This window comes from Epinephelus lanceolatus, chromosome 23, assembly GCF_041903045.1.
Source record: "Epinephelus lanceolatus isolate andai-2023 chromosome 23, ASM4190304v1, whole genome shotgun sequence".
Classification (NCBI taxonomy): Eukaryota; Metazoa; Chordata; class Actinopteri; order Perciformes; family Serranidae; genus Epinephelus; species Epinephelus lanceolatus.
In genome coordinates, this window is record NC_135756.1 from 24,031,217 (window position 1) to 24,056,221 (window position 25,005).

Sequence of the window (25,005 nt, forward strand, 5' to 3'; positions counted from 1 at the left end):
TATGGGATGTCGATTTTTATTGTTTTAAATAAACAAATAATCATCACTTAAGTTATTTTTTTTGTTACGTTCGCTAATATTTCTAATAATAATAATAACAATAATAATTATTATTAGTAGTAGTACAATTATCATCAGTTAATAATTATTATTATTATTATTATCATCATTATAAACTGTTACTACTACTACTACTACTACTACTAATAATAATAATAATTATTATTATTATCATCATTATTATTATTATTATTATTATTATTATTATTATAACTATTATTATTATGCTTCAAGCGTGTAATTTCATGCTTTTTTAATATTTTTTTTATGCAACAATTTATTTCTTTTCTGTATAAATTTATGGTGTATATATCTCTAATGTTCTGTTTCTTTGTTTGCTAAGAATATGACTGTATATTAATAATAATAACAATTATTATTCTATATTTTTAGTGAACGTAACTATTATGCTTCAAGGGTGTAATTTCATGCTTTCTAGAAATTGTTTATGCACCAATTTACTTTTTTTCTGCATCAATTTATGGTGTAAATGACTCCTGTGTGACTCTCGTGTTTACATGTTTGTTTGTTTTTTTTTGTTTGTTTTTTTGGGTGGGCAAGTGGGGGAGTACACTGTTATAGGCTATAACATTTGTTACTTGTTAAAGTAACAAATCACAATAGACCAATTGGTCTTGTCAGGTCAGTAAGTAAGTAATGCACCATTTCATGTAGCATAATGCTTTATTTACACAATGAAAATAAAAAAATTGTACATAAAAAGATGAAGAGATAAAAAATAATGGCCAAACATAAATTCAATTCAGTGTAGTAGAACTTAATTTATCCTGAAGGAAATTCTTGTGCCAAAGAATGCTTTAAATTACAGTAACACTAAGTATGATAAGCACAATTTAACGTTCACAACCAGTAACAACCAGACAACCAGTGGGTTCCCTGGGTCAGGGTCACTCACTGGGCCCAGTTTTAGAACAACAGAGTATTAAATATGTGGCAAAATATACAATATAAGAAGTGTTTTCAAGGAGCAAAAGCAAAAACCAGTGCCTTATAGAGTAATAATAGGAGTAACATAAGTAGAGGAGTTACTAAAAATGAACTAAAACAGGATGCACCCGATCATCAATGTTATATTGAATTTGATATAACAATCAGAAGTAGCATTGTGTTATATATAAACAACATTAAAATAAATTAATTGCAAATCAAACTCATTACATGAGGCTATAGTCTTCACAGATTTTGAGTTTGTTTTCGTTTTCATCTTATACTTTTATCTATAAAGCAATATTGGATAAACTTCCTGCCTACTTCTGTACCCTTCTGTGTATCAGCTCTGGCAGTTTCCAGTTACGCTCCTCCAGGTGGATGCTTTTTAATGTACCCAGGTTTTAACAGATCTGGGGAAAACTGCTACTCTGCACCATAAACATGGAACAATCTCCAAATACATCTCAAATAAGAAACACTTATATCTATTGATGAATTTAACGGCATCATAAAGAATGTGGTGATGGAGACATGTGCTTGTGTTTCTTGAGAGGCCACTATGTTTGAATAGTTGTTGTTTTATTGTGGGTTTTTGTGTTGTATGTTGTGTTTGCTGGATTTAAAATGTGTTCTTCTGATTGGCCTCGACCAGGTCTCTCTTGTAAAAGAGATTTTCAATCTCAGTGGGACTGTCTGGTTACGTAAGTAAGTAAATAAATACATAAATAAATGAATAAATAAATACAAATAAAGTAAATTAAATTTTGTTGTATCAAATGTGACAATCTCATTTTCTTAAAAAAATAAATAATAACAATGATAATAAACAGGTCATACCCCCCAAAAAGGTCTGACTTAAAGTACATTCTCCAAATAAATAAATAAACTAATGAAGTGAATTAAATTTTGTTGTATCAAATGCGAGTATTTCATTCTCTGTGAACTACTACTACTACTACTACTACTAATTACTAATAATAATAATACTAGTAAGAAACAGGTGAACCCCCAGAAAGTCTGACTAGGTACAGTAAAGGTACAGTCTCCAAAAAGATGATTTGTCTTTCCTCTGTTGTGGCATATGGAACAAAAATGGTCAATATTTAGCTTAAAAATTAAATAAATTCAATTGTGTTGTATCTAATGTGAGCATTTCATTTTATGTTAAAAAAAAATAAATAAATAAATAATAATAATAATAAAAAAAATAAATAGGTCATACCCCCAAAAAGTCTGACTAAAGGTACATTCTCCAAAAATAAATAAATTAATAAAATAAATAAAATAAAATAATGAGGTAAATTAAATTTTGTTGTATATAATATGAGCCTTTTATTTTCTGTAACAAAAAATAAAATAAATTAAAATTCAAATAAAAAAATGATAATAATAATAATAATAATAATAAACATGTCATACGCCCCAAAAAAGTCTGACTAAGGGCACATTCTCAAAAAATAAATAAATACATAAAATAATGAAGTAAATTAGATTTTGTTGTATCAAATGTGAGCATCTCATTTTCTTAAAAAAAATAAATAATAATGATAATAATAAACAGGTCATGCCCCCCATAAAAGTCTGACTAAAGGTACATTCTCCAAATAAATAAATTAATTAATTAATTAATGAAGTGAATTAAATTTTGTTGTATCAAATGTGAGTATTTCATTCTCTGTGAACTACTACTACTACTACTACTACTGCTACTACTGCTACTGTGAACCCCCAGAAAGTCTGACTAAAGGTACAGTCTCCAAAAAGATGATTTGTCTTTTCTCTGTTGTGGCATATGGAACAAAAACAGTCAACATTTAGCTTAAAAAGTAAGTAAATTCAATTTCGTTGTATCTAATGTGAGCATTTCATTTTATGTTAAAAAAAAAAAAAATAATAAATAGGTCATACCCCAGAAAAGTCTCACTAAAGGTACATTCTCCAAAGATAAATAAATTAATAAAATAAATAAATTAATTTAAATTTTGTCGTATATAATATGAGCCTTTCATTTTCTGTAACAAAAAATAAATAAAATAAATAAATAATAATAATAATAATAATCATAATAAACATGTCACACCCCCAAAAAAAGTCTGACTAAAGACACATTCTCAAAAAATAAATACATAAAATAATAAAGTAAATTAGATTTTGTTCACAATCACAAACATCAAATGTGAGTATTTCATTTTCTGTCCAAATAAATAAATAAATAAATAAATAATAATTAATAATATTAATAATTATTGTTAATTAATAATAATAATGACACCTATTTCAAACATAAAAGAAAATCCTGGTTAATAATACCCATGTTTTTTCCCCCATACTACACCAATATACAAAATATTCCAAACAAAAATAGAAGCAGATTTGTCAATCGTGCCCCTCTGTATTGATTCTCTTATCCATGTATTATTAGTTTTTATAGTAAAGAAATAAGGATGTGTGGGGACACATCCTCCCCGTCACCATGCTGAGGACCCTGCGCCCGGTGACATCATTAAAACATGTTCCTTCCGTCCGACGCTGTGTGGAGCTGCTCCGGCCGAACGTGAACTGCTAGCTAACCAGGAGACAAAAGCAACAAAGTGAACCCCCCCTCCGGATCAATCAAATGTGTCATATTTAACTGTTTAGGAGCCGAAACCCTGCGATCCCACCGTCACACTTAACAGTAAGTACACCGAGCACATGTACGTGTCCGAGGAGGCCTTAATGTGGTCGGGACGTCGTGGTGAGAGCTGGTCTGATTCGGATCCCGTGTGGTTCGTGTGTTGCCACGGCTGGGTTCTGCCTCGCCAGGTTAGCTAGTGTGTCCTGTGTGTGGCCTAGCTGGCAGCTAACCAGCTAGCAGTCGTGCTGTGGTCCGAAATGAACCCAAACTGGACATTGAAACGTTACTGGGATAGTTGTAGAAGTTGAATTGTCTCGAATATTTACGCTAAGAATCCATGTGACACAAGTGTTGAAGCCCGTGTGTTGTTTTTGTGTGTTTATTTGCTTTGCGGCTAACCCAGTTAGCACCAGGATAGCCACCGTGGTGTTTACTGATGATGTAGCGTAACTGCCAACAATGTCTAATTGTAACGTTAAATATTAATTGCTGTGAAGGTCGCACAGCTTTGGGGGGTTTTGTTAGCTGTTATTCAACGAGGGTAAAGCGAAAGCCGGTGTGTAGGTGACCGTTTACAACTTGTGTGTCATGTGAAGATGAAAGCTAGTGAGCGTTGGCTATTTTCTGCTGTCCTCTCGCATCTTCCTGACTAGCACTTAAGCCAAACCCGGAAAACTGCTCTCTTAGGAAATGGCTCCACGCTACTGAGTGCTTGTTTAAATGAAACACTGCTTTAATACTAAAGGCTTAAGTTAGATATGGCGGCCACATTCATGCTGATAGATTAAAATGAATGACTTATTTTTTTTATAGTTATTTGTTAGTACAAGCCAGTCTGCAGTTGGGTGTTATTGTGTGTTTAGGCTAATATTCCCAGAGCTAATGTGTCTTGTATGTACACATACTGTATATTGAGCAATGTTAACCCGCTTGTAGGGCTTGCTTGTGTTGTTTGCTCTTGTATTGTAAAGGTTAGGCTAGATGTTGTTGTTGAAAAGGAGTCTCCATATATTCCCTTACTTATTTTATCCTGTATGTACAAAAGGCTTGGTTGTAACTGCACTGGTTTTAAGTAACACAATACTTCCTGACATAAGGAAAATAATTGTACATAGACTTAACATTGAGTGCTAAGTGAGGCACCGGTCATTTGACCTGATCCAACAGCCGGTGGTGTACCTGCGATCAAGGTACAAAGAGATTTGTTAACAAAATACACAACATAGTCGCCTAGTTACCAGTGTGTTTTGTACACCTAGTTAAAACTAATGTGGGCTAGTTCAACAGCCCTGTCATAAAGACTACTTTTATGACGATTACAATGTCTTTTTTTTTTATATTCAACTCAGTGGTCATTGTGGAGGCTGTAGACTGTGGTGCTGTTATATTGTTTTGCATTACATTTAGAGGTGTTTTTAATATTTGACCACTGCATTTGTATCAGTGAGGGTTGACAAATATTAACAAGACCTCGCTATAGCAGAGTATTTTAATCTTCATTATGGCAGTGTTTATGAAAGGGTTGTTGTAAATGGATTACTACAGCGAGGTGGGGCTGCAACGATTAGTCGACTAATCGATGAGTAATCGACTATTAAAATAATCGTTGACTATTTTAGTAGTCGACTAATCGGTTTGAGTCATTTTTCATAGAAAAGTACCATAAAAGTACCCCAAAATACTCTTATTGCAGCTTGTTACGTTCAAATATTGGCAGCTTTACACACTCTCCCGTGACGGTGAACTAAAACCCTTTGGCGTGAGTATGAAACAAGACATTAGATGACATCATTTTGGGGTTTGGGGGAGACAGGCCGACATTTTTCAAAATTTTAACACATTTTTTCAATGAAATGATTAGTCAACTAATCGAAGAAATAATCGACAGATTAGTCGACAATGAAAATAATCGTTAGGTCCAGCCCTACAGCGAGGTGGAACTAATGATCTGGCATCTGAATATATGATTTTGGCACATTTCACTTTGTGTATTGATAAACGTTGTAACAAGGTGCCGATAATGCATTAATAGTCTAATAGGTAGAGTGATATAAATATGCCAATATTGGCCCATCACAGATCTATAATGGTAGTAGGGCTGCAACTAATGATTATTTTCATTGTCGACTAATTTGTCCATTATTTCTTTGATAAGTCGACTAATCATTTTATTGAAAAATGTGATAAAATGTTGAAAAATGTCAGTCTGTCTCTCCCAAATCCCAAAATTATGTCATCTAATGTCTTGTTTTGTACTCACGCCAAAGGGTTGTAGTTCGCCGTCATGGGAGAGTGTGTTAATCTGCCAATATTTGAACGTAACAAGCTGCAATAAGAGTATTTTGGGGTACTTTTATAGTACTTTTCTAAATTATTTTAATAGTCGATTAGTTGACTAATCGTTGCAGCTCTAAATGGTAGCGGTGAATATGTTGTCCAATACGCACCGTTGTGAAAGAAAAGGCTGCTTTGGATAATTTATAATTATCAAATCCCCAATTAAGTTTATTGTTTCATTGAACTCATGTCATGTTTAACAGTTAAGCTTATTGTTAAACTGTAAAAATTCCTGCCTCCATTACATATCTTTGTCACGTGTTTGATTGCAAAAGAAAACGTGTTTTGCATATGTTTAGATAATGTACACGTAATATAGGCCGACTTGTCAATATCGATGGTGACCCCAAAAACTTAGTAAAGGTCGGGCCTTGCTAGTAAGATCTTAATGTTATGACAAAACATAGCAGACTGCCTCTGCAAATATGAGTCACTACTGCAGGTTGCTTCTTTTTCAAACAGATGCTATTGCCTAAGACGTGCTAATCAGTGCGATCAGCTGCTGAACTGTTATGGTGTTTTGCAGTGGTTCATTTTCAGCTGTGCATAGATCTACTGTTCATAAGGCAGTTAAACATAACGAAATGTTACAGTTACAGCATACAGATAAAATCTCAAAACTGAAAATTCTAAATGAACAGTATAAATATTGTGATTATTTCTGTGGTAAGCATGACTGTTGCAGTACACAGGAAACAATTTGCATACTGTTTGAAAAGGAGGAAAGATAGAGTATTAAATATGTGATGATAAGTGAAGGCTGTTATTAGTCAGAAGGCTTACCCATTGAGCAACAGTTCCACGGAAGATGCTTGGAGAGGTGTTCCAGCTCTTGATGGATGGGTCTGATTTGCACATGTAAGCTGTGAGCCAGATCCTGGAGAAACCCACTAAGGTGGGGGACCTGAAAGCTGGGCTGAACATGCACATGTAAATGAGACTCTGTAGCCTCATAATGACTACTTAATACTGTGATCAGGCAGTGCATGACAACTTGTTAACATGGCCATGTTTGTTATTACCAAAATTAGAGTTGTCAATAAGGGCATTTTATGGAACATGATTTTAGAGCAGGAGTTGTCACTTTAAACGCACCTCACCATTTGTTGTTGCCAAACCTCGTATAAACAACCTGTTCAACCAGTTTGGAAAATAAGAAGGAAAGTAAAATGTCATGTACAGGACTTCTGTGTAATTGCAAAATACTCGTATCACCTTGTTTTTGAGTCTTGTTATTTCCAAAGAATACACTTTGATATATTCTCTCTGTCTCTCTAGGTTGTGTGCTGAGAGGTGGGACTACTTCAGTCATAAATGGGGAGGGACAAGCAGGCACCCTGTGTCCCAGAGAGCCACACACTCACCACAACACCTGCTTGAGAGTTGCAGAATTGATGACTACACCTAAAAAAGCTGATCACATTTGACAACGCAGACCTGACTATTCTACAGAAACCCTTGGGCTGCTGCCATGGATGGGGAGGAAGAGGTGTCTCACATGAGTGAGGATATGGTCAGTGAACCTAATGGCTCCATAGAAAGTAAAAAAAGAGAAGCGAAAGGGACCTGCCTGAAAATTGAGGGCCAGGATGGCTACGTGTTCAAATCTTACAGCATTAACCCTCACGATGATGCAGAGTCACCTGCTTGTTCCTCAATAACACTGGATAAAGACTCTCCCCCTTCTCTCCATTTATCTCCTCAGGACGACAAACAGTTGGAATCAGACAAAGCAAGTGAGGCTGATCCAGCTTCTCCCGCTCTTTCAAACAAATGCCTAAACACTGATACTGAGGGAAATGCAGAGAATGAAAACTACGAAAATGGGAATGAAGAAAGTGAACATATCAAAGAGGAGACTGTGGATGCAAATGGAATGGAGGATGAAACCCAGGATGATGAAAGGCTAACATTTGGTAGCTCAGTTGGCCCTTTTGTGACTAGAGATGTTGATGAGTACAGTAACATACTAAGTGGATACACAAGCACCCTTTATGATGTTGCCATGGACGCTGTCACTCAGAGCCTTCTGTCGTCTATGAGGAGTAACACCAACCCGAGGAAAAAATCTCCTGCATGGAATCATTTCTGCATATCACCACGAGACAGTACCAAAGCAATCTGTTTATACTGCATGAAAGAGTTCAGCCGGGGTAAGAATGAGAAAGACCTCAGTACAAGTTGCTTAATGAGGCACGTACGAAGGGCTCACCCCACTGTGCTTTTACAAGACGGAGCAGACGCATCCTCGAATAATCTGGCTGGCTCCCTTGCCTCATCTCTGATACCTCCATCCCCAAACTCACCAAAAAACGGAGACTTGACAAATAACGTTATTTCTTCTGCCTCAAAGAACACTTCACCGTCCACCTCCTCAGCTGAGAATTCAGATCTGTCATCCAAAGAAGTGTTACCCAAAGTCGAACCAAAACTAGAACTGTATGCCAACGCTGACACAGTTAGCAGCACGCTCTCATCCTCACATTCCAATGACAACAACCTTGAAGACATGTCAGACGGTGGGCCCGAGCGCCTCCCTGGGACCCCAAAAGGCTCGAGTTCCCGCCGGAGATCAGCTGTATGGAAACACTTCTACCTGTCACCTGCTGACAATTCCAAAGCAGTATGTATCCATTGCATGAATGAATTCAGTCGGGGTAAAAATGGGAAGGATTTAGGGACAAGCTGTCTTATTCGTCACATGTGGAGGGCCCACAAAGAGGTTGTCATTGAGGAAAATGGACAGGGCAATCACATTCCCCCACCCTACACAAACCCGCCCTCTCTACTGCCCCGCACACAACTACAGGATCCACTGGAAGTTAAAAAAGAATCACCCCTTCTTCCATCCTCCCCAGAAACCATATCAGATGACTTACCCCAAAGCATGGAGGAAAGCATGGATATAAAAGATGAATCTGATGAGGTGATGCATCTATCAGGGCCAGAATCCTCTCTAAATCTCTCCTTCAAAACTCAGGGGGAGGATACACCCCTAACTTCCTCACCATGCGACCTCTCTGAGGGCCCCAGCCTCAATCAGGATCACTCAGTTTTCCAGCAAAACAAGAGGATCATGAAACGGGTGAAATCTGAAGTGTGGCACCATTTCATAGTGTCGCCAGTTGACCAGTTAAAAGCACTGTGCCGTTACTGTCCATGCGTCATCAGTCGGGGGAAACGGGGTGACTTTGGTACAAGTTGTCTGATGAGGCATCTGATGAGACGCCACCCAGACGTCCTCAAAAACCAAAAAAGCACAGATGAGAAGGAATCCTCCCCTCATCCCTACACCAGTCTCACCGCAACGGACGCAGTTTCAACCAAAGAAACTGAGAGCCCTGCCAGTGAGAAAAAGCCACAAACACTGCCCGTTTTCAGTAAAAAGACGTCAAAACTGTGGAACCATTTCTCCATTTCACCCACTGACCCCACAAAGGTGGTTTGTTTGCACTGTGGCCGCACAATTAGCAGAGGCAAAAAGACTACAAACCTTGGCACAAGCTGCCTCTTCAGGCACATGCAGAGATTTCACGGACATGTTCTTGAAAGTAACAATACTATCTCAGGTGATGTGCCGTCTGCTGAAATTCATGTTAAACAAGAGCTCATGGACACTTCTGTTTATGAAACGGAACAGAACCGTGAGAGGTTTGATGAACACCACCCAGTTGCCAAAAAAATAACCAAACTTATTGCAGAAATGCTCGCACTGGATCTTCAGCCATCAGCTATGGTGGAGAATGCTGGACTGAACAGACTACTAGAGTACCTCCAGCCTCAGTATTCTCTGCCACCTTCTTCTTACTTTACCAGCACTGCCATACCGGATATGTACGAAAGGGTGAAGGACGTTGTGCTGACCCATCTGAAAGAGGCTGAAGGCGGTGTCGTCCACTTCACAACTAGTATTTGGGTCAGTAGCCAGACAAGGGAATACCTGACCCTAACTGCCCACTGGGCGACTTATGAGTCAAGTGTCAGACCCCAGGGTCAGGACTTTCACTGCTCCGCTCTCCTAAGTGTCTCACAAATAGACTGTGATCACGATATGCATGACATCCCAAAGCAGCTTGAGTATCTGTGGGATTCTTGGATCACCTCATCAGGGCTGAAAAAGGGGTTCACTGTAACTGATAACAACACCATCAGAAACACGTTGGAGGACCATGGCCATGTCACCATGCAGTGTTTTGGACACACTATAGACCTCATTGTTAGCGAAGCCATAAAGAGCCAGAGAATGGTTCAGAACCTTCTGAGTATTGCACGAAAGATCTGTGAACGTGTGCACCGCTCAGCAAAGGCCAAGGAGAAGCTGGCTGAGCTTCAGAGGGTCCACCAGCTGCCGGAGAACCAACTGATACAGGATGTTCCTTCCAAATGGAGGACCTCCTTTTTCATGCTGGAGCGGCTGGTGGAACAGAAGAAAGCCATTGATGAGATGTCGATCGAGTGCAATTTCAGGGAAATGATAAGCTGCGATCAGTGGGAGGTAATGCTGTCGGTCTGCAATGCACTGAAACCTTTCGAAGTCGCCTGCAGGGAGATGAGCAACCGCACTGCCACTCTGGGACAAGTGATACCACTCATTCACATTCTCAACAGAAAGATAGACCTGCTGTTTGACGAAACCGTGGGCATCGACAATATGCTCAAGTCACTAAAGGAAGCCATGGTGAGCAAAATGTCCACAACTCTGCACGACCAACGATACACCTGGGCAACCATGCTGGACCCACGGTACAAGACTTCGTTGTTCACAGAAGAAGAAGCCGAGAGATGTAAGCAAGATCTGATCCGGGAGCTGGATTTGTCCTCTTCTACCTCAGTTGCAGTTAAGCCTCCGCTGCCCAACGGCTGCAATGAGGCCCCCGTTTCCTCCAACACCTCCCACTCAAACAAGGACAACCTCTGGTCCCTGATGGCTGACATCCGACAAAAGATAAAACACGAGGAGAAGCCAAAGTCCTCAGAGCTGGCAGTGCTGGAGTACCTTGAGGAAGACATACTTGATCAAAGCTGTGACCCCCTCGACTATTGGAACCTGAAAAAGTTCCTGTGGCCCGATCTTGCCAAAGTAGCCGCCCGTTACGTGGGCTGCCCTCCCAGCATCGTCCCAGCAGAGACACTGTTCAGCACAGCTAGCGTCAACTGTGCCCTGAATCAGCCCAGGCCTTTACTGGAAAACATGGAGGGTCTGCTGTTCCTCAAGGTCAACCTCCCTTTGATTTACTTTCAGTACTGATTATTGTTGAGCATTAACTTGAAAACCCTTTATCAAGGACCAAGTTGCATAGCTGTGAAATGGGGGATTTCTGTCGGGCAAAATGTAAAATAACGATTTATACACTGATTGATTCTCACTGCAAAGGCCAGATTTGGAGGTTTTATTTTATTCTGTGTACTACTGTTAAACACTTTGGAGCTGTTGTGATGAAAAGTCTCAGTCAAAAGTGTATCAGGGAGGGAGGGTTTTTCTAGCTGTAGGGGTTGGTGATAACGTGTGTGCTTGTAAATCAATGTTTTTTTGTTTTATGTGTCTACTCTCTCCTTGTGCCTTATCCAAAACTACTTCAGGTCAAAAATGCTGTAAATATTTTTTGTTAAATTGCGCAAATCACGTCAGGATGCTTTTTTTTTTTTTTTTTGGATTATTATGTATTAAAGATAGATGCAGAGTTGTTTTCCGAATGAAAACATGGCCCAAAAATAAATGCTGTGACTGAAAGATGTTTTAAGTTAATGTTATTTAATTTTCATTGTGAATTTGTGGCTCATGGTACTGTCATTTAGAAATAGACCGTTTTTTGTTTTCTTTTCTTTTTTTACTTGCTGAAATGTTTTTAATAAGATCTTGTATAATATTGCTGTATTTTCAGAATAAGCAGTTTGTTTGGAATATACAATTTGTCTCTTAAGCACAATTTAAGTTTATGTCCAGGGGATTAAATTATGGGTTTATTATTGAGTAAAACAATGTACTGTACATTTTTATATTAAATGACTTCTGAACCTAATTTGATAAATGTTTTAGCATTGAGACTGGAACCATGCAAATTTTGTGGTCATTTTTAAATAAAGGTTTTCCTTATGCAATATCGCAGCGGCTTTTCTTCAGTTAGTGATTAGAGAGATGTTTTAATGTACAGACCAGAGATCTGTCATGTGCGGGCTTGAAACAAATGTCCAATTTAGGAAACTGGTTTCCTCCTTCAGTTACAGTTTTATTCAGCTATGAAATATATCTACAAAATGTACAAATAACAGCCTGAGGTAAAAAATACAACATTGTCTGTAGTTGCCTTGTCTACAGGAAACAGTTTCTTCCTATAATTATTCATGAGAAATTCATTACACATCAGCATGAGAGGAGAGAAACATTCAGGATTCCCACAGTCATTGAAAACACATGGAATTTCATAATGTTGTTTCCAGGCCTGGGGAAGTCACAGAATTTGTTTTTAAAACAGTCATTGAATTTAGTTTGTTTCTATATCTATGCTATGTCTCGCAGTTACTTTGAAATTGTACTGCATTTTTGAGATGGAGCAATGTGAATGGTCATGAAAATGTTAATATGGGTCCTGGAAAAGTTTTGTCCACAAAAATGTGTGGGAACTCTTTTTAACATCAGGAAAGATGTTCAATTCAACATACTAATCTACTTACGCAGCATACATCAGCAGTCAACCTGTAATGGTAGACACACAACAGACCTGCGTTATTCTCTTTGTACCATCTATCCCACCATAGCCTTCAAGAACACTCATTTTGGTCACCTTTGGTCTTATTTTCTGGTCTCTAAGAAACACCTTAATCCAACACATTCCTGTTAAAGTCACTCTTTGTGTTGCCTGGTTGCAGTCTTTCTCTCCATGAGCACAGTTTTCCTCTCTAATCGCACACTGACAGGTGGGAAGTGAAACATGTTGAAGGCAATGTTGCTGTAACCTTCCACAAAGGCCAGAGGCTGATGAGTGTCCTGGAGCAGCTGTATCTTTGTGACGTTAGCCTCCATCAGTAGGTGCGAGTACATTTTGATGTCAGGATGCGAGAGGCTCAGGTCCTCACGTTTGTCATATCTGTTAAAATATGTAAAAAGGATTGCATTACAAAGGTAATATTAGATAAATCCCACCTAATTTATGGAATTAGAACAGTTTTCCAGGCATGGAAATGGTTTGGAAGTAATGGAATGCTTTGGAAAAGTTTTGATTATACATTGTTTTCGGGTGTTAAATTAAAATCACAAAACATGTCTAACATTAACATGAAATACATTCATTTTATCACTAATTTAGAATCTCTATCCTTGCATTACAATACAAGGTGATTATAATGGGTACATTATTTTTGGACACATTTTAGTTCAGAACAATGAAAAAAGCACTCACTTCCAATTTCTGTTCTGCTCTAGGAAGCGAGATACTCCAGTTTCAGCAGCGTAGGTGTCAATATGCACAAAGACATCTTAAGGGAACAAAGGCACTGAGTAAAAATGTGTTCTCCAAACAAACTTCTTATGCACACTTTTGTCTTATACACAATTAATAGAGTTAATCATACTAATATGGCTCGCATACATGCACACATAAATTCAGTTTAGCTGACGTACTTGCTCGACACCATTATACAAACTTCAAAAGGGACGGGGAACACATGAACACACTGTTTTTAAAGTCACATGCATTTCAATTCTTAGATCTGGTCAAATTTAAAACTGCAAGAATCATGTTAAAAGCGAGAAACAATTCACTCCTGGGCAACATTCAAAAAATGTTTTGTGACAGGGAGGAGGGGGTATAATTTAAGAGGAGAATTTAACTTTAAGAAACAATGTCCGTACAACTGAGAAGAGTCTGTGTATCTCAGTGTATGGGGTGGACTATAAATCAATTAAAAAAATAAAAAGGTATTTTTGGCAGATACACAGATGAGGCAAGGTTGTGTCAGGGGAGTGCATATTTATTTTGTAACTGAGATATACTTGGACTGTAAATAAACTGGGTTTATTACTTATGTATTTAATTGGGTGGTCAATAGACTGGGGATATTAGTTGTAAATAAATTTGGGAATTTGTTGAAATAATGTATGAATTAAAAGAGAAAATGTAAGAAAGACACATAGACATGTAAGTTTTACTTCTACCTACTTGTTTTCGGACACTTATCTTGTTCTCGTTTGTTTTTTTATTATGTCTTTTACCCCTAAACTCACACACTACATGCATATTTGATCAAGTTTCTCCATACTTTCAATTAAATCTTCAATATGTATAAAGTTATTAGCTCCTCTCAAAGGTAGCATTAAACTCCCTGCAAATAAAAATGTGCTGAAGTGACACTGACCTGCTGTGACTGGCAGCAGCCTGTGTAGTTCCTGCATTCCTCGGCCGCCCGGGTAGTTGTGGTGGGACACGTAGAGACTAATACCAGAGTATGCCGCATTGGTCAGCAGCTGGCCAACCACAACCGCAGAGCCCAGTTTGTACATCCAAGATTTCTGGTAGTTGCACAAACTGAAGCACAGAGGAAAAGAAGAGCAATAGCTTTTGCAGTCTATAATGTGAAAGAGCAGCCATGACATAAACCCACACTGACGCAAGTCCTTCTTATGATGGCACTGGTATCAATATCTATTTTAAGAGCGAGGAATAATCAACATCCACCAGCCAAGTCTAATGTACAGAATGCAGCAGCTGGTCGTGCACTCCAAACTGCCCTTTAAGCATCGTAACTTTCTCATCTTTCAAATTATTTCTGTACTCCATGGGTCATATTCAGCTTATAAAGCAATAAGAGTGTCTGGTTTGTATTGGTATCTATCACACATCAGATAAAGTGTCAGTTTCCGAGCATTTGGATTAATATTTTTTTACTTACATGAAAGAACAGCCTCGGGCAGCCACCAAGCTGAGCACAGGGAACGTGTATATGATGAAGCGCAGCTCCTTGTGGGGCAGCAGCGAGTATATGAGGATGAAGCCGACGGTGGGTAGCAGCAGCAGCCTCATCCGCCTGTCAAAGAGGCCGAGGGGGACGAAGAGCAGCGTGCAGCCCAGGGCGCGGGGCACGGCAGAGTAGAAGTACCACAGAAAGGGAGAGGTTTACTGGGGAGAAGAGAGTCAAGGAGAACTGCAGGGTGGAGATTGACAAACAGTTAACAAAAGTGTAAAGGAAAATTCATACACATAAGTGGGAGAGTACTCGAGTAAATCAAAAGGATATTCCCCAGTTGGAACTTTTGTTGAGAACAGTGTTGTACCACAAAACCTGACCTTCAGGCCACAAAAGCTTCCTCCAAAAGAAAGTGTCAACGGCCACTGTCAGAGCTGTGAAACACAACGGAAATCAAAACTCGTTGGGACAATTTGTTTATCGAGTATGTACTTATCATACACTGTACATTCACTACTCACCGAGCGACAAGATCCCAGCAGGAACAGCATAGTACAGCAGCTGCAGCAGTCCCAGCTTCCTGCTCAGCAGTGATATCAGTAACATGAGTCCCAAGAAAATGCAGAGCTCTGACCGGAACACAATGATGACCAAAGCAGAGAGGCTGACGAATCGGCCGTATTTCTGAGCCATCCAAGATGTGAATGCAACCAGAACTGGGAAGGACAATGTATAATGTCATCATGTAGAGTGAAGCTTAATACAGAGTCTCTGTTTTATGATGATTATCACCCATGTGTCTTACCTATTGGCAGTGCAAATACATTAGGGAGCGTCCTAGTGCTGTAGAACATCAGGTGAAACTGAGAAGCACACGTCAGACAGAAAAGACTTGCAACCATGGAGCCAAACTGCTTCCTCACCTCCTTCTGCATGTGCCACAGTGCACTGACAACACACACTCCCAGGGAGGCTCGGACTGCACACAACACATCAAGAGAATGGATTTGTTTAAATTGTTTGAACAGGCAACAACGTTTATAGGGCTGCAACTAACAATTATTTTCATTAACGATTCATCTGCCCACTATTTTCTCAATTAACTGTTTTATAGTGAAACATGTCCTGTATAATTTCCCATAACCCAAGGTGACATCATCAAATGGTATGCTTTATCCGGCCAACAGTCCAGCTATCCACAGCTGATCAGTTTATGATCATGTTTGACAATGACAAGCATCAAATTCTCACATTTAGGAGGCATGAAAAAAGAAAGAAGACACTGAATTTGTGGAAAAAAGAAGCATATTAAGTATTTCTGATTGTTAAACATTTTAAAGATAGATGATTTAGACAGATTGAATTAAAAGCTTGTTTTACACAAACTTCTGCAATTATTACGTTCACTATTTGAGTTAATTGTACAGTTTATCAGTTTGTTTGTACAGTTATTGTTATGCATTGACTATAATATCAAATATCCATAAAATATGTCACTCAGGGGTTGTCAGTTTACTTAATGATAGAAAACGAGTTCTTTGAGGACAAAGGTTGGAATTCACTGGGCTAATCGATGAATCAACTATAATCAACTATTGCAGTTCTAATTGTTTTGAACATATAGGTAGAGGGCAAAAGTACCAGTTAGTTAGACAGTAGCGATTTACCTATCAGCTGTGAGTAGAATTTTGGTGTGTCCAGCAGAGACGACAGAAACACAGCAGGGCAGCTGAGAATGGAGAGGAACAGGGGGCCGAGGAAAGTCCGTGGCACCACACCAGGGAACTCATGATGGTCATACTGAAAGACAACACAGATAAAGTCAGACCTTATAACAGAAAATGTTATTTTTACTTGAATTCATTGCTGACCTTGGAAACAACAGTTGGCAAAATATTTTCATGTCAAGATCTATTTAGGAGTCAATCTGAAGATCTCAATCACATCACATGGTTTTAAATAGCAGATGGAGGACGTGTAGATGTTGAAATTTCTATGTTCCTCACATAGCCCCGATTATGAGTCACACATGACATGGCTACTAATGGCTGGTGGCTCCAAACTGTCTTGCGCAGAAGGGACTAGAGACAGTGTCCATTTGATTAGTCATTATACTCATCTGATTGTATGTGTTTTTGTTTTTTCGTTTTGTTAATTTTTTTCTTAATATCTAATCTTACTGAAATACTGTCAATACATCAAGTCTGATTTCTTTTATTTATGTCCTTATTTTTATTATTTTTTATGTGCTGTATGGCTGTCTTGGGTATGTATAGTATGTTGCTCTGTCTGTTTAAACTCAGTGAAAAGTATTAAAAAAAAAAAAGTTTTTTATCTCCATCTATGGATGAAGATTGAAAGCTTTTCAGAACAGCTACTAAATTGAACTGGTGCTGGGATTGTTTTGACAACTGTTTTCTCAATTATTGAACTGGTATTGTGTGCATAATTATGATCTATATTTACATGTTTTTGAGAACAAATACAAGATGTATGTATCAGCACACACTGCAATTTAACGTATTTTTATGACTTGGCTATACAAGTAAAGCTGAAACAACATTTTGTTTCAAATATAAAAGGTACCTAATTTAATCTAATATGATAAAGATAAAGCATACTTCTTATGAAAGCAGTAAGATTACATTTAAAAGTTCAGCAGATACAATACAGCATTCATTTATCCACATAATACTTCTGTAAACAGTACAAAAACATGATATTCACTAATAACAAGAGCAGTCCATCTCAAAGTAAGAAGACAGGGCATGCTTAAACATACCAGGTGTTGAAAGTATCTAATATCAACAGGCAAATTATTGCAGTCTGTTGGGGCTTTAAACATAAAAGCTGCTTTGCCCACTGTTTTCTTAGAAGGGACAGTGCCACATTTGATAATATGAAGCAAAAGGTATAAGATACTGTTGTAAATAGTGAGGATAAGTGAATTAAAAACATGTAAATATAAGCTGAAGCCAGTGAATGTGTTTTCTTACATTTAAAGATGGCGTATTCACAGACGTTTAATATATCTGATAATTATTTAATGACTGGTGTTAGCTTGTTAGCACATAGAACAGTATGGGAGGACAGATAACGCCTGCTTACCTTGTCAAAGTTAAGTCTGTGATACAAAATGTCGTGCGCTGCTTGTAAATTAAAGCTTTCCTCAACTTTAGTGAATGGACAAATAAATAAATGCAAAAGACACACTGCTGTGAGTAAAAACAGCAGTGGCAGCCCTGAAACAGTCCTTTTTTCAGCCATGACAGCTGAGTGACTTTATCACTTCCGGTCAAGACAGGAAGCGAACTATTCATGCTTTCATCTGGCTGAAAAATATTTTTATAGTAATGTGACAAAGATATTTTTTAGAAATTACCTCTAACACGTCACCAAAAGGGAAAAAAATAATTATTTTACATAATATAATTATATTTCCGAATTTTCCACGTGGGGAAGCAGCTGTTTGTCCCGCGCGTGGCGGCTTGTGATTGGTTGTACATTTGTTTGACAGGCCATCCGAGCCAATCAGCGCAAGCCACAATTCGATCAAGAAGCTGACGCGGAAATCCGAACCCGCAGCGTTTTTTTCTTCAGCCGGCATGTAAATACTACTTTGTTGCGCTTTGCATAGATAACGCAGACTCAGATTTAATGTTAGGAACGGCTCATTTAGATGTGTTCGACCCGTGCAGCGCTTCACTAGCTTGTGTGTGGCTTCAGCGTGTGTCCTGATATGAAATTGTGTCTGAATTGATCGGCTGAGATGCTGTCCACCGGTCCAGAGCTGCGGCTATTGTCTTGTTTAATTGTTGTTTTACTTTTTCAAGCCACTGGCGCCAAGAGGGACTTAAAAAGCGCCTGTTCTACCTGTCAGCAAATCACTGATAACTTCAGCAAGGTAGGAAAACACTACTAAACCTCTCTTTGTGTGGTGTGACATTATATTAATATCTTACTCAAGTATTGTTAATGATTCCTGTATATTCAGTGACACTGTTTTGTATTTTAGGGCTATGACAGAACAGCAAAGCAGAACTTTGGGGGAGGCAACACAGCCTGGGAGGAGAGAAAACTGTCCAAATATGAGACAAGGTGAGACAGTGCATCCTGTCCTGTCCAGGTCACCCTGCCACAGGGGCCGGTCATCAGACCTGTGTTTGCTTTGCACCAGAGCTGCAGGCAGTTATACAGCAGGAAGCTTATCTTAACTTCTAGACAAACAGGATGTATTTGAATACATAGCAGACTGCATGGTGTTAATTTGCCACTACAAGCAACAGTTTCCTTTCCCAGCTTTACACAAAACCATGCAACAAGCACTTCCTCATATCAAACAGTTTATGTGACATCCATTCATCTTGTCGCTTCCTTTACAGCGAGATCCGTCTGATGGAGATCATTGAAGGGCTGTGCGACAGCAGCAGCTTCGAGTGCAACCGCATGTTAGAGGAGCACGAAGATCATTTCGAGATTTGGTGGTTCAAGAGGTGGGTGCTGGTTATGTATAGGTTATGCCAGCATGGTCAGCGACAATTGCAACTATCAGTTTCACAACATCAAGACGTCACACAGCTTGTGTAAAGGAAAAGACTTGCAGTGTTATTTGTGTATAAAATGACTGATTCACACCTCACCTCTTCCTGTTTTGTTTCCTGTTGTAATGCAGGAAAACGAAACACCCCGATCTGCATAACTGGTTCTGCATTGAAACTATCAAAGTGTGCTGTCCGAAGGGAACGTTTGGACCGGACTGCAATGGTGAGGAAAATCCTTTCAGCATTTAGCGTCCATGTTGGTTCTATTTCTGGCAGACAAGACATGTATGTATCTCAGTGTGTGGCAGTAGCATGGATGTTAAAGTGGTCAACTATTTTCTGATTTTATTTCTGAAGCCTGCGTTGGGGGCTCTGACACTCCTTGTCACGGAAATGGAAACTGTGATGGCGATGGGACTCGCGGTGGGAACGGAAAGTGCAGCTGTGACCATGGCTACAAGGGGGAGTTCTGCCTAGACTGCATCGACGGCTACTTCAACGAAGTGAGGAACGACACCTTCTCTCTGTGCACAGGTACACGTCGACACAAAGAAAGTGTTGCACCACCAGCTTTTTCAGTGACATGTCTATATATATATATATATATATATGGTAAGTGTTCTGAATTCTGAATGCAAGCTTCCCCTCTCCCTGCAGAATGCCACTCCTCCTGTAAAACCTGCACTGGAGCGGGCAATCAGGACTGTGACGAGTGCAAAGAGGGCTGGGAGGAGGACGACCAGGAAGCTTGTGTTGGTAATGCTTCCCATGCATGAGTAGACTTTGAAAAGACTTTAAAAGTACTTTTAAAACAGTAAACTCTGACACCCTGTCATATCTTGAGACTGTGAGGTTTTAGTCACACCCTATAAATAGATTTTGCAAGGACTGGGGATCTTGCAGGGTCACTATTTGCAAGACTACAACTAGATTCCTTTTGAGGTTATTTCCCATCCTGCTCCTGGTGGAAAACATTACACCAAACTCCCTTTAAGAAATGTACTATTGTAACTATTCCTCATGTGTATGCAAAAAAACATGACTCCAGAAGCACAGGATAAAAGACGTCATATCTTGACAGTATTCTTGTCAATTCGGCATCAATATAATCCATAAAGATAAACTGTATTTGTGTACAAACGTTACATATGTGGATTTTAATGCCTCAACTTGCTACCAGCCTCTGTTGGTCAGCTGTGTTATTTTAGTCGGAGGATAGCCATTTTCAAACTTAAGATTTCTCACTAAAATAAGTGCTGGTTGGTGGATAAGATACACAATGAATTAAACTCCAACTCTTGTTCACTCCACAACTCCACCAGTTCTCCTCCTACTCCACAGTCCGAAAAGATCAGAGACTTGTTTATGCCGCCCCAGAGTCCCCTCCATGTTTACGGTCTATGCGGTTTGCTGCTTCTTGTTTGGTGGCGGAGAGAGTGCAGCTATTGGTTGTTGACTATGTTCATGTTATTGAACTTCATTATTTACACGAGCCAAGACTGAAAAGTGTCTACAATATTGAACATGTTTGATTTTGTTGAAATGTCAAGACAAGAAACAGACTTAAGACAGCTCAGGCTGAGTTATAAGACCTTACACCAAGCTAACAAGATCACTGGGGCATGCACCAACTGAGGTAAAACTCTCGTGACGATCCCGGCACTAGAAATTTTCATATTTTCATATCTGTCTGCAACAGTCAAGTTGCTGAAAAGTAGTTTGGCGCAAGGTCGGCATAGGAGCACCGGTGAAAAGTCTCCATGTTGTACACAGGGGGGAAAAAATGGCAAAAATATATGTTCTATGTGCACCACTGTCGGCCTCACTGCAGTCCATCTTACAGATGTGAACGAGTGCTCCAAAGATCCGTCTCCATGTGAAGAAGATCAATACTGCGTTAACTCCGAAGGCTCCTACTCCTGCAAGGGTAAGTACTCACAACATCAGGACACAACAGTATCTGTTGCTTGTTTTACTTTGGTTGGGGAGAAATTATTTACCATTGGTATACGAAGCAATTCCATAAAGTGTTTGATAACACATCATGATGATTTCACATATTTACAGCCTGTTTACATCAAACAGGAAAATAATTTTCTCTTTCTTCATGGGAATATTTTTAGTGACATTCATCTAATAAGTTTTATTTTAATGTATTTGTCCTTCTTAGCCTGTGACAACGTGTGCTCCGGCTGCACTGGGGCCGGGCCTGATAACTGCAAGGCTTGTGCCAGCGGGTACCAAGACACAGAGGGCACCTGCACAGGTAAGATGTGAATCATTCACTATATGAAGGGTTTACACTCTTAAGGTCAGAGGAAGGTTCGTTTAGGTCTTAAATGCTTTAGTAACATTAGCCTTGCACTGTTTATGTGTTATTTGTGATGAAAGCTTTCTGTCCGACCTCATCAGAAGAGAAAACTGTTTCAGTCAGGTCGGTGTATCAGTGTCACATTGTGTTTTCCAGATGTCGATGAGTGTTCCCAGCCAGAGCCAGTGTGCACCAAGGAGCACGAGGAGTGTGTCAACACTAAAGGCAGCCATGTGTGCATCTGCTCAAGTGGCTATGAGGAGCGAGATGGCGAGTGTGTCCAAATGCAACAGCCAGCTGAGGGTTAGTGTTGCTTTAAAGCTGTAGCAAAAACTGTCGAGCAAAGACCAAGCACCTCCCACTGTCCTCAGCAAACTTTCTCATTTAACAGCTAAACAGTGCACCAAAATGTGTTTCTGAAAACATCTGAGGAGAATCTTAATTCTTATTTGATCAGGGCTGCCTAGTGAGACAGACGGCAGTTTACGAGGAGTGATTGACAGCTGCTTTAGAGACTCCTCGGCTCTGATTGGTTGTTTTCGTTCAGCCACAGTTTCCATCAAACGCCATTAGAAGCCCTACGAGGAGGAAAAGGAGCAGAATTTTTTTCACAGACCATTTTTGTCATGTCCAGCTGTGAGGATGTGACAGCTATAGCAAATATGACAAAAAGTACCTTTATTCAAGTTACCAATTGTAGCTTTTAGGACTCTCGTCATATCATTTGTGCTGTACTGTTTGTGTGTATTACCTGTATTCACCTTCTATCTGAGACGCTCGTTTTGGGGACGTTCACATCTGCACTGGAATGACTGTAACAGCACTGTAGTGGCAGTTTTTGTCTTTCTATAGAACAGTTGTGACATCACAAGTTCATGGAAGTTCTGATGGCTCATTAAAAGCCCCCATTTTTGAAGGTGGATTGAGCGTTTTGATACTTTCACAGTATTTATAAAGCACTAATACCTTTTTTAATTACAAAAAAAGACATTGAAATCTGACTTTTTTTTTTTTTTTTTACAAAATGGGACCTTTAAGTTTCACGATCGTTTTATAAATATCAAAAGTGAATATATTATCATTTGTATCATTAATCCATGTTTCCATTCTCATCAGAAAAAGAAGAGGAGTCAGAAGCATCAGAGACAACCACAAGCTCACACGGGGAGCTTTGACGTAAAAACTGGGAACAATGGGAGCGAATTCGGAAGATCAGTCTGAACTAATGCACATCTGAAGCCGCCCATTTTTAGATCATCGACTACACGCACTTAATGTACCAGCTGCACCTAGAATCAACAAAAGCTGGCAAGACAGTGTTTTCCAGCAGTGGACCATGGATTAAAAAGAGACATTTATGCTCTCAGTATGCTGGTTATTGTTGCTTTTCTCTGGTGTGATCAAACTACCACTTGTTGTCTTTATTTGTTGTATGGTTTTAAATTGAAGTTGTTTCAATAAAGGTTAATTATGTTGGATTTAAGATAAACATGTCAACAAAATGCGTATTTTTGTTGTGCAGTTAAGTAAACAGGTGGAAGTTAGATTGTGTTGCAGTGATATAAAATGGCCACACGATGGCAGTGTAGCCATATGAAATAAAGATGCTCACTGCTGTGTGAAGAATGAGTGCCTTTCCTAGACTGATCTAATAAAGACCACATAGTGTGTCACTGTTTTCCCTTAAGTCTTATCTTTGTATCTCAGCCATTTTGATACAAGATCATATTCAAGTGTTTTACCACAGGGAATCATACTCTATAGTCTATTTCTTCATACCTACACGTTCTATATCCTCAGTCTTGGATTATTTTCTCACATTAATCCACAGTTTTCTCATGCAGCCTGGACTTCACCAAAGCCTTTCTATCACTGACTTGAAAGTCTGCAGGGCCGTCACCACTCAGGTGTTAGGAAGCTTTTTGGAAAGACCTTCCCGTGGCCCCGTCTGGATCAAAGCATATTTTTCTAACCCAAGTCTCACCTTGCAATAAGGCTTCCCGGCTTCCTGCGGGATGATGTCAGCTGTTTGGACTCGACAGGCTTGCCAAGGTGGAGGTAGCAGCCAGTTGAGACCTGTCTGAGCTGGTGATGAGGGAGCAGAGACGCAATCATACCGCAGACTCCCCTCCCAGCCACCCCTACACTTTTCACCCCTGGATGTTGACTCCACTCTGTGGAAAGGTTTTTATCAGGGAGGATGGAAACAGGTTCTTTCCCAGATGTACAGGGTTATCAATTTTCTGGAAAAGATGGAAAAACCAAGACTGGAAATCTTTGACATAATCTAGGCCCAATAAATCACATTTGCTCATCCCCCTCACAACCTCTATTTTTTTTTTGTCAGACATATATTATTGCGGTCAAGTGTATGTTTATTAACATACACATGAAACCATACAGTAAAAACATAACCAAAATGATTTAACAAAAGCAGAATAAGACATTTTTTAGAATTGTGCTGGTTCAATTTCTTTCCACAAGTTAGATGAGAATATTGATAGTAGCCTACTCTCATGTCTGTACAACAAGGGTGCGCTTGTAAATCCAAGCTGACGCTAAATTAGAGCCCTGTTGTTCAAAGAAATGGAGCGTTGTATTCCTGAATGCACCCTAAATATGAAGCTACAGAAAAAAAGCAGTTAGCTTAGCATAAAGACCAAAAAACAGAAACAGCTAGCCTAACTAAATCAGCTGTATAGCTGTATAATCAATCAATCAATCTTTATATCTATGTCAAAGAAAGATAGCAACCATATTTCCCGAAATATTTGAACTGCTCTTAAGTTTCTTTATACCTTAGCTTAACATGAAGACTAAAAACAGAGAAACAGCCAACAGGTAACAAAATCCACCTACCAAACACCTTTAACACTAAATTAATCAATTAATACACTGCATTTTTTGTTTTTGTATGAATTTAACAAACAAGACTTTGGGCAAAGCCAAGCTAGATGTTTTCCTGTTTCCAATTTATGTGCTAAGCTAAGCGTCTGCTACCTGTACTTGACTGCTTAGTGTACAAATAACCATATTTCCCCAAATATAAAAGTGTTTCTTTATTTTCTTCAAAGCTTTAGCTTAGCTTAGCTTAGCTTAGTTTAGCTTAGCTTAGCTGAACTTAGTTTAGTTTACCTGTTTCCAGTTTTTGGGCTAAGCTAACCGTCTGCTAGCTGAACTTTAATATTTAGCGTACACACATGAAACTAGTATCAATAATCTTATCTAACTCTCAGAAAGATAGCATTTAAGCATATTTTCCAAAATCTCAAAGTATTTCTTTAAGT

At 39.0% G+C, this 25,005-nt stretch overlaps 3 protein-coding genes across 5 annotated transcripts; 2 read left to right on the forward strand and 1 right to left on the reverse strand.

The window, feature by feature from the left end:
- Nucleotides 1-3,515: 3,515 nt before the first annotated feature.
- Nucleotides 3,516-12,066, forward strand: zbed4 (zinc finger, BED-type containing 4). Of its 3 annotated transcripts, XM_033614849.2 has the most exons (3): nucleotides 3,516-3,688; nucleotides 7,244-7,478; nucleotides 7,671-12,066. In XM_033614849.2, the coding sequence occupies exons 2-3, from the start codon at nucleotides 7,437-7,439 to the stop codon at nucleotides 11,211-11,213; spliced, it is 3,585 nt and encodes a 1,194-aa protein (XP_033470740.1). In that variant the 5' UTR covers nucleotides 3,516-3,688; nucleotides 7,244-7,436; the 3' UTR covers nucleotides 11,214-12,066. The 3 variants fall into 3 exon arrangements, with proteins under 3 accessions (XP_033470740.1, XP_033470739.1, XP_078021204.1); XM_033614848.2 differs by having other exon boundaries at nucleotides 7,244-12,066; XM_078165078.1 differs by lacking the exon at nucleotides 3,516-3,688 and adding an exon at nucleotides 3,706-3,816 and having other exon boundaries at nucleotides 7,244-12,066.
- A 105-nt stretch (nucleotides 12,067-12,171) lies between these two features.
- On the reverse strand, nucleotides 12,172-18,147 carry alg12 (ALG12 alpha-1,6-mannosyltransferase). The gene is made up of 9 exons (XM_078165079.1): nucleotides 17,975-18,147; nucleotides 16,534-16,666; nucleotides 15,672-15,845; nucleotides 15,388-15,582; nucleotides 15,196-15,300; nucleotides 14,852-15,074; nucleotides 14,318-14,487; nucleotides 13,363-13,438; nucleotides 12,172-13,050 (listed from the first exon to the last, which is right to left on the reverse strand). Exons 1-9 carry the CDS (start codon nucleotides 18,131-18,133, stop codon nucleotides 12,807-12,809), a joined length of 1,479 nt encoding a protein of 492 aa, XP_078021205.1. The 5' UTR covers nucleotides 18,134-18,147; the 3' UTR covers nucleotides 12,172-12,806.
- A 265-nt stretch (nucleotides 18,148-18,412) lies between these two features.
- On the forward strand, nucleotides 18,413-23,207 carry creld2 (CRELD disulfide isomerase 2). Its single transcript, XM_033614425.2, has 10 exons — nucleotides 18,413-18,770; nucleotides 18,882-18,964; nucleotides 19,249-19,359; nucleotides 19,539-19,630; nucleotides 19,765-19,941; nucleotides 20,065-20,163; nucleotides 21,251-21,334; nucleotides 21,578-21,673; nucleotides 21,875-22,021; nucleotides 22,835-23,207. Exons 1-10 carry the CDS (start codon nucleotides 18,636-18,638, stop codon nucleotides 22,891-22,893), a joined length of 1,083 nt encoding a protein of 360 aa, XP_033470316.1. The 5' UTR covers nucleotides 18,413-18,635; the 3' UTR covers nucleotides 22,894-23,207.
- The last annotated feature ends 1,798 nt before the right edge of the window (nucleotides 23,208-25,005 follow it).